Source organism: Helicoverpa armigera, chromosome 22, assembly GCF_030705265.1.
Source record: "Helicoverpa armigera isolate CAAS_96S chromosome 22, ASM3070526v1, whole genome shotgun sequence".
NCBI classification, from domain to species: domain Eukaryota; kingdom Metazoa; phylum Arthropoda; class Insecta; order Lepidoptera; family Noctuidae; genus Helicoverpa; species Helicoverpa armigera.
The window spans coordinates 863,975-873,581 of record NC_087141.1 but is presented as its reverse complement, the minus strand read 5'-3'; the positions used below and the strand labels follow the sequence as shown (position 1 = coordinate 873,581).

The following is a 9,607-nucleotide window of genomic DNA, read 5'->3' as shown; positions in this document are numbered from 1 at the left end:
GTCAAAATCCTTGTTAGAATGTCTTTCCGAAAATCAGCCGTATTATCTGTCCTATCTGGGGAGCAAACTAAAAAGTTCCCAACTTTATCATCACCTACAAGAGTTGCATATAAGAAATTAAGACAAAAGAAAGTACGTACAAAATGAGACATCATCATAATCATTACACAAAAACAGAAACCAACAACAACTTAGATAATCAATCCGCAAGCATAATAAGGCTGCACACACACGCTGCGACAAAGCGACACAAATGACGCGCCCGCGATCAACAAGCCCGCTTGTTATTCAATAACCGTCCCGGGCGATATCAATTTATCACAGGTTCAATGAAGGCGAAACTATATTTCATTGCTGTACAACCTGACATTGAATCTCCGATCGTATCTGCGGATAGATTATGAAGTTCCACCCCTCACACGATTCCCAACCTTATCTTTTCAACTTAAAGTTTAATTTCGTGTGTGCTTGCCAATAGAGTTGTGACCTTTTGATGGGGTTATGTAAGGTTGCATATTGACGTCATCCGAAAGGGAGTAGGCAGTCGAATGCAAAACGGTTGAACCATGGATTTGGCATATGTTAGAGGGTGGTAACTATTGTCTGACACACGGTTCATTGGCGAATTGCTGAAAATTACTTTACTATTTGATTTCGCAAAAATCTAGACCTGATTGCCATAGAATACATAAATATATTAAGGATGTCACTAAATTTCAGTTACTGATATCGTTATAAGCCTGTATAATGGTGATTCTCGGCTGTCATCTTACCAAAGGGTTTGCATAGGTATCTGGGTTGAGATGTCAGATAGTCAGTCGCTCCTTGTAAAACATTTGTAGTTGAATACCTCTTGTTAAACTGAAAACTAATCCCAACAGAGGGAAAAGATAATATTGCAACTGCACCTATTATTTAAGTTAGTTTTCTGAAGCAATTCTTAAAATTAAACGCTACCAAATTAAGAAAACCATATCCTGCATTTTTAAGCCAGTCACAATAACAAATTGTGTTAACATTTAAGTTAATTTCAAAACTGAGTTATCACTCATTTAGATAAATACTGCCTCAAGTATGTGTCCGTTGAATATTTAAAAATAGCAAAACAACACCCAAACAAATCGCCCGTATGTATCCCCCCTAATCTATATGTCTTAGCTGATTCGAGCGGCTGTATTTCATATCGAAACTATGGAGCATGCTACTAATTGCCGGCAGTCGTGTGTAATGCGACAATTCCATTTGTCTGTCTGTCTGTGTCGCCCTTTGATTGAGCCCGTGTATTGCTGAATTTTGTACCGTGAGGATACATAGTTGTACTTGCTTGTTTTGGTACAGCTGGGTGTAAATGAAGTGTGATTGGAGGTGTATATTGTATCAATTTGGTTCTACAAACCTAATAGACAGACATGTGTTGCTGGGGAGTTTGTTGCGCCACTTCTACTTCCCAGCAAAAATACATAGGAAGTGGTGAAGGGTGGGCGTTTTGGGGACTGTCTTTTGTTTTTGACGCTCGAAAAGTGTTGATATATCAACCTGATTTCAATAAAAGTGTTGATGTATCAGCCTGATTTCAATTAAGGTTTTTGAGTTTGCTTGTGTTTTTGACTTGTGCTTAAAAATTACAAACTCTTCTAGGGATTAGTGCTACATTATTGATACCGAAACAGGACTACTACCAAAATTAAGATGACAGACGTCGAAATACGACGCCGAAATGCCATTACATCATCTCCATTTCCCGTTTCGACTTTTATAGAATCGTTCAATAAGGAATGTTTAATCTAACCCCCCAATGCCATCAAACGCCACAAATTAACAATTCCAACTTTCAATATACGTCGTAACCCTAAAAAGCGGTGGCGGGCAAAAACGACCAAGTTAATAGGATTGACAAGATTCCCGGCGACCAATAAAAAGATGGGGCCCGATCCCATAAAACTATAAGGAGGAAATATGTCTAGTGGATATTTTCTGAGCTATAACCGTGACCATTCGGGGTTCCGAATGTCATACCAATGAATTCATGTTTCGCAATTTTTTTGCACGGTTTATCGCGTTTCTTTATTACGGTCCGCCATTTTTTGGTTGTTGGGTATGTATTTTTATGGGCAGCGTTTGAGGGTTGGTCTGGACCGCGAATTTGTTTATAGCACACATATTGGTTTTGGTGATCGCTTTCCTCTTTTATTTTTATTTTTTAATAATGCTGTAATAGGGCCTTGTTATGTTTATTTCTATTTTATGTGGAACTGTAAACGAGTGGAGATTGGGGACAGATTTCAATGCATATGTGTATTCTGAGTACCTTTTAAACTTGCATATAGGTAGGTCGATGATATAGACGTTACGAGAGGCCTAAGTCCAACAATAGATATTAAAGATGTCAAACAAAAAGTTATTTAAAAAAAGGTTTGACATTTGAAATTAAAACCCAAAACCACTTAAAAAGAACATAAAACTTATTCAATACTCGAAATACATTACCCATCATTCCCATTAAGTTTTTCACGACAAAATACCCATTCAGAAACAATTAAACGTCAAATGGAATGCATCCTAATATCTTATAGAAAATGACATAATTATGACACAAGAGTAGGGTGACATCAAATACTCAGATAATAAGACAAAGCACTGAATACAAAGGGCTGTATTAAAAATAGGAGAATTGTGGCCACCCCCGATACGGAGGGCTTTCGACTCGATCTTACGGAGACATCCATTAGGTATTATTGAAAATTTTAATATCAAAAATTGCGGAGTCTTGTTTTTATGTGGCGATACGATTTTGTGATAAATTCACGGATTTATTTAGGTAAAAGTGTCGCATGGAAATATAGTCTTTAGTTCAGTAATGACCTTTATTAGGTTCTTTTAATTATAATTTGTCAAAAAATATCGATGAAATCTTTGAAACACTGTAATTACAAGATGTGATGTGAAAGTAAAAGTAAAATAATTAAATTCATCGTCAAAGAAATTTAGGTATATTTGTCCGGTTGAGCAGTCAACGGCCTCCTAGGCAGAACCGCGAGATAACATTTCAATAAAAAAATCTAAGAAAGGAGAAGGGGACTTCTGGGCCCAGCAGTTAACTACCTGAAATATGTATTAAAAAAACCGTTACATTTTTTTAAATAAAATCACAAAATATGGTACCAGGATTCTACCCAGGAAGAGAGAAAACTTAAATTAAGATAATAAGACTAAATAATCGATTAAATAATGCCTGAAATGCCTGAATTACTAGTAATCTACTGTATTTTTATTCCGGCAACACTTGTTGGTGGCATGCGTCTGTCACTGACTGACAGATGCACTCGTTTGTTTTCTTTCATTCTGAGTGCGCACATATTTTCCTGGTTTTACTATTTAAACCCACGACCTTGGCTTTTCGACGGATCTTGCTACTCTGAATTACCTGGCTCTCGATTTTGGACAACTGTTACGCCTATCGATTGGATATCGACGACATGGATCGCTGTATGAATTGTACGATTGCGCTTGGTCGCAGTAATTCTATTGGAAGAAAAGTCTTGGAGGATGAGGCGATTTTAACAGTTATTCGTCAGTGGCGTGCATCTCAGCCTGTAAGTTTTTACCCATTTTTTACATATTCAAATCGTGCTTTTAGCAAGCCATTTTAACTTCATATCTATCGGTTTATTGGACAGTATTATATTAGATCAATAGTCAATTAGTTAGCTTAAGGTCTCTGCACACAGCGGCGCGGCGCGGCGGGACGGGACGGCGACGCGACGCTGAGCAGTTGTAATGGTCTATTCACACAGCGGGCGTGGCGCGGCGGGACGGGACGGCGACGCGACGCTGAGCAGTTGTAATGTACTAGAGCGACAGTTACCGTCGCGTCGAGCGGGGCGGCTCTGTGTGAAGTCGTCCATAGTATCTAGACGACTACGACTTCACACAGAGCCGTCCCGCTCGTCGCGACGGTAACTATCGCTCTGTGTGAAGTCGTCCATAGTATCTAGTACATTACTCAGCTGCTCAGCGTCGCGTCGCCGCGCCGCGCCCGCTGTGTGCCTTTAAATAGACATATATTTTAATCTGTGGAATGTGGAGTTTGATCATTTCTCTTATAAAAGTGAAGGTCACCCTCGAGTCCCGATAAATCAATTTCGGTCTCGGTTGTGACATCGACATTATTGAACATGCACTAGGGGTTGAACAAGATTTAAATGGTTATGTTATTTCAGGTAACCAGTGAGAACGTTGTATGCCAAGCATGTTGGGACTTGGCCCAAGATGTGGTTCTTGGAAGACGTGCGATTGATGCACCAACCCAAGTTGGCCATTCAAGCGTATGTCTCCGCTGTGGTCGTTCACTCTTAGCCCGGCGGTTCAACCACCTTCTTCGTAATGATTCTGCTCGTGAATCTGCGATATATAATGTGATTAGAGAGTGGATTCTACCACAAACGGTAAGATAGTTTAGTATTATATTTTAAATTATTTAAACTATATCTATACTAATATTATAAAGTGAAAGAGTTTGTTTGGTGCGTTCAACGCACTAATCTCAGAATCTACTAGTCCGACTTTAAAAATCTTGTCTGTTAGATAGCCTATTTATTGAGAATGGTTACATAACATTACGCTACATCCAATAGCAGCGGAGCAGTAAACAAAGATGCTAGTGAAACCGTGAGGTTCAGCTAGTTAAAATAATAAAACATTTATTTGTAAAGCTAACATGATTTAAAACTAGCACTAAATCATAAAAATAAAACACTTAACTGAAAGACAAGGGCACCCGACACAGGTTAGGTTAGGGTTATTTTTTTTTATTACTATCTGGACTACTGTATTATAGTATAATAGTGAATTTTTATTTTTGAAGGTGGACGAGGCAAGTCGTATATGCCATTCCTGTTGGATATTAGCAGACAGAGCTGCTGTTCATATGAGTACAGGTCCTTCGACTTCCTCACAAAGTAACCCACCGCCAGCCCAATCATCAGTTGGTGTTTCTGTTGGACAATTGGATGAAAATCATGACAACATTCTACACGAACCTGAGAATGTTTCCATTCAACCAGAACAAAACCAAGGTAATGATGATGTGCATGAACCCTCAGTGGAACTACATTCACCAAGTGCCCCAATTGTGGAACCAGTACAACAGCACCCTGAACCAACAATTGTATTGCCAGATTATATGCGGGCAGTTGAAACAGAGCGACGGTGCTTCATAGAAGGTTGCCAGAGAACTGAACGATATAGAGTTCCTCTAGCAACGAGAAAAATGTTGCTTAATGAGCATAAATATTATGTACCACAAAATAATCGACTTTGTGATATACATTTAGTAATTGAGGCATGGGACTTCCTTGATAGTTTAAGGAGTAATTATTTACAAACATTTACTGCAAGACATATCCAAGATATGTTTACACTAAAAGAAACCCCAAAAGAAAGGTTTTGAATTTTGAAAATATTGATAATATGGACGACCATGTTGTGCATACCTGGATCGGGTTTACTAAAGTTCAGTTCCGTCAATTATTTGATGAGGTTCCACAATTGATAGAAATTCGTAATAGTTCTTCAGTTTTAGCAGCCTATCTTATCAAATTAAGAAGTGGGGACTCAAATGAAAGATTAGCAACATTATTTAAAACATCTAAGAAAACTTTAGCCAAGTGGCTGTGTCAAGCCCGTGACATATTAACTGAACATTTTGTGCCTCGGCACTTAGGTTTAGAACACATCACTAGAGAACAAATAAAAGAAAGGAACTTAGCCATTCCTAGTGCTTTATTTGAAGGAGATTCTAGGCCCATCGCTATATTTGATGGAACTTACTGTTATATTGAAAAAGCTCTAATTATTTATATCAAAAAAAAACATACAGTTTGCATAAATATAGGAACTTAACCAAACCTTTTTTAATGGTGTGCACAGATGGTTACATCATTGATGTTTTGGGCCCCTATCCAGCTACCACGTCAGACTCAGATATAATGAGACATGAATTTTTAAGTGGAAACCCACTCCAGGATTTTTTCCAAAATGGTGATGTATTTATACTGGATAGGGGTTTCCGAGATTCATTACCTTTGTTAAACCAATGTGGATATAGGACATACGTGCCTGCTACTTTGGCGCAGGGTGAAACACAGCTGTCAACACTTGACGCAAACAAATCGAGGGCAGTCACCATTTGCCGTTGGGTCGTTGAGATTGTGAACGGTAGGTTTAAAAGAGATTTCAAATTATTCAGGCAATGTTATTTTAATACAGCCTCAAGAAGTTTAATAAGAGATTTTAAGGTGGCTGCTGCTCTCATAAATAGGTTTCACCCTCCCATAACCGATAGAATAGACTGTGGGGCTATCATTAATCAGATTAATTTAAATATGAATAGACATAACATATTAGGTGATTTTATTGTTAACAACCAATATAATAGACGTAGGGCTGATTTTGAAACAATAACTATTCATAATGATAATTTAAATGATTTTCCCCAGTTGTCATATGATGAATTAATTCTTGTATGCTTAGGTACATATCAATTAAAGCAGGCACGGTCCTATTTTGGTGAACATTTGCGGGAAATGATGGGTTTATAATAGAAGTGTGCAGGGAGGTAAGCAGCAGCCTTCTTCGACAGCTGTCAGCTTCAAATACTTCTTGGTTATTGCGAGGCCGAATACAATCCCGCCATATAAGTCGCAAAACATATTTTGTTTATATTTTAGTTGATAGCTGTCGAAGAGGACGAGATTCAATATTATCATATTATTGTAATTGTATTGTAGGTAGAAGAACTGTAGGCTGCTGTGCCCATGTAATGTGCATTATATGGTATCTCAGTTGGGCAAGATTCCAAGAAAATATCGTACCCCCTGCACAATTTTTAGATGACATTCTAATAATAATTGAAGATGAATGATAATACATGTTTAATTATTAAGTATATTGGTGTTTTATTTTACTTCCTTCTCCTTTTTAGTTTTAAAAGGTTGGTTCCTGCTGCTTATAGGTTACAGGAAATTGCAAGTAGAAACTTGTCTTCGACTATAGCGAAAGGCCGCGTTTCCACTGACGCGGAGCTGGGCGGAGAGGAGCTTAGCGGTGCACAAATTGACCAATGATTATGCTTGAAATCTCCGCTCCGCTTCAATGGAAACAGTACGAGCGGGGTGGAGCAGAGCTGAGCGAATATTCATACATCGAGGCGGTGCAGAGCGGAGGACAGCGAGCATTGGGGTGCAGAGCGGAGGACAGCGGGGCGGTACGGAGCGGTGCGGAGCGGGGCGGTGCGTGACTCGCGTGCAGTGTGTCTGTAAAAATGCGCGATTCCAAAAGCATGCTCCACTCCGCTCTGCTCCGCTCACTGACCACTCACCGCTCTTCATCGCTCCTCTCCGCTCAGCTGCGCTCCTCTCCGCCCAGCTCCGCTTCAGTGGAAACACTGACCACTTTTCACCGCTCTTCTCCGCTCCTCTCCGCCCAGCTCCGCGTCAGTGGAAACGCGGCCAAAGTCCAGGGCACGCGCCGGTTGCCGCTGCGTAGGGTGATGTCTCGAAGATCTAACAGGTTAGGCTTTCACATGCTTCATGCATAAAACCATTACACAACCGAAGTGATTCAGAAGTATTTCGCAAATTACATAAAAAATACAATGTTATAATATAACCTAACTTTTACTATAATTCAGATAACTTGGTTTCTGGGTAGCCAAAATTCACCAAATTTTTAGTGAAGCCTTGTTATTATATCCTCTTACAAATAAGGCTACTTTGATTCAGTTAACACCTGGGCCCAGGAACCTATGGAGCCATTCCCTTCTCCTTTATTTTTCACTTAAATAATATAGATGTTAGACGAAGGTAATATTTACTTTATGATAATACTTTTTGAACAGACATACGACACCATCACGACATCTTCACGACTAAAATCGCACTGCCTAAAACAAGTCGGAAACGTTTCAAGGAATATCATTTGGTATCGCGAGTGAGGCACTTTTGTTTTATAGCTTCGCGTATATTGTCGCGATTTGAATGTTACTTTGTTGATACTAAGATCAATATCTCTACGTATGTTTTGGTGTATTTTGGAGGGAACTGTTTGTAGAATATTATATCCTAGCGTGTTGAGGGATCTTTTTCTAAATCCAGATAAAAATGTCATGTGTTTAAAGTTGGACGCGAGGGAATTATTTCCCGGACCTGGGAAAAAAGTATCTATTGAGTTGAGACCCAATCTATACATACCTATAGTTAGTTAGTTAGTTACAGCCTATTTACGTCCCACTGCTGGGCACAGGCCTCCTCTCACACGGAGAAGGATTGAGCATTAATATACATACCTATATTGTGTTATAATTCTCAGCATATCTTATTCAGCCGTTTATTACTAAGGAACAATTAACCAACCACAAGATCTTCATTATTTATAACAAAAGTATACTTTATTTCGATTTTGGTTTTTTGATTATTGAGATTTATCAATGTTCCTAAGTCTGTGTACTTTCTAAAGTAACTTATTTTACCTCTTACTTACTTACCTACAAACATACGATCAAATGCGATATAATTACTTAATCCCAAACCCTATCTTTTCCAAAAATGTTTATTGACAACCGCATCAAAACACAAAAAAAAATCACGCACGGTTTTCAAAAATTCACACAAGCTAACATCTGTCAAGTTTTTTTCTACTAATCTCTAATCCAAGATCCGAAATCATCAAAGATTGGAAAAAAGTCGATGTGTGTAATATTTAGATGTTTTTTTATAACAAAATGAAATTATAAAGCGTTACATATCCAGCTGAGTACGTATCGAAGTTGTGAGTTTGATATGCGTGATTAGGGTTCCGTGGAAGAAACTGAAATGTCAGTTTTGTTGTGGGGAAGTGAAAACTGTATGCAGTGAAGAAGAAAATATTCTTGTTTGTGTGTAGAGAAGGCAATGTTCCAAAATTGCATGAAAAGCCTATCTGTGTATCCAGACACTTAATTATTGGAAGCCAATTTAATGTTAATTGGTGCAGCCGTTTTAGCGTCAAACAGTAAAAATCTCACTTTGGCTGGTTACAAGCTGTTTTACACGTAAGTAACAAGCTGTTTTTCGCGGTTTAACCTGAGTTCCGAAATAAACAAAAACATTTTTCATCTTTATAATATTGGTAAAGATTCCCAATCTTATCCAAGGTACCACCTACCTTAAATTAAGTTGAGATTTTGACACGAGTAGTGAAACATTTCTACTCTACCTCTTTCAATGCCCTTAAACAACAACTGATCAAAACAATTACTAGGCTTTTCAAAAACTTCGAGAACCTTAAAAACCATCAAAACCTCTACAGAACCAACCACCCAAGCCACAACACAACCCTGCCACATTTTTTCAAAACAAAAAAAAACAGCCTTTCGCGATTCGACCTGTGTTTAACCGCTGTCAGGGGTTGTCAATCATACGCTTCGGCCACGCCCGCGGGTCCGTTTGACAGCCCTGGCCTGATATTATTTCACTCGTTTTTGATTTTATTTTGTCTGTTAGTTGTTATTGTTTATTATTAATTGAGGTTTTTTGTTTTTTAATGGTAACTTCTAAAATATAATTTGTAT

General features: G+C 38.4%; 1 protein-coding gene across 1 annotated transcript; it reads left to right on the top strand.

The window, feature by feature from the left end:
- Nucleotides 1-3,055: 3,055 nt before the first annotated feature.
- LOC126054814 (uncharacterized) lies at nucleotides 3,056-6,946 on the top strand. Its single transcript, XM_064040462.1, has 3 exons — nucleotides 3,056-3,593; nucleotides 4,221-4,445; nucleotides 4,865-6,946. The coding sequence occupies exons 1-3, from the start codon at nucleotides 3,477-3,479 to the stop codon at nucleotides 5,447-5,449; spliced, it is 927 nt and encodes a 308-aa protein (XP_063896532.1). The 5' UTR covers nucleotides 3,056-3,476; the 3' UTR covers nucleotides 5,450-6,946.
- The last annotated feature ends 2,661 nt before the right edge of the window (nucleotides 6,947-9,607 follow it).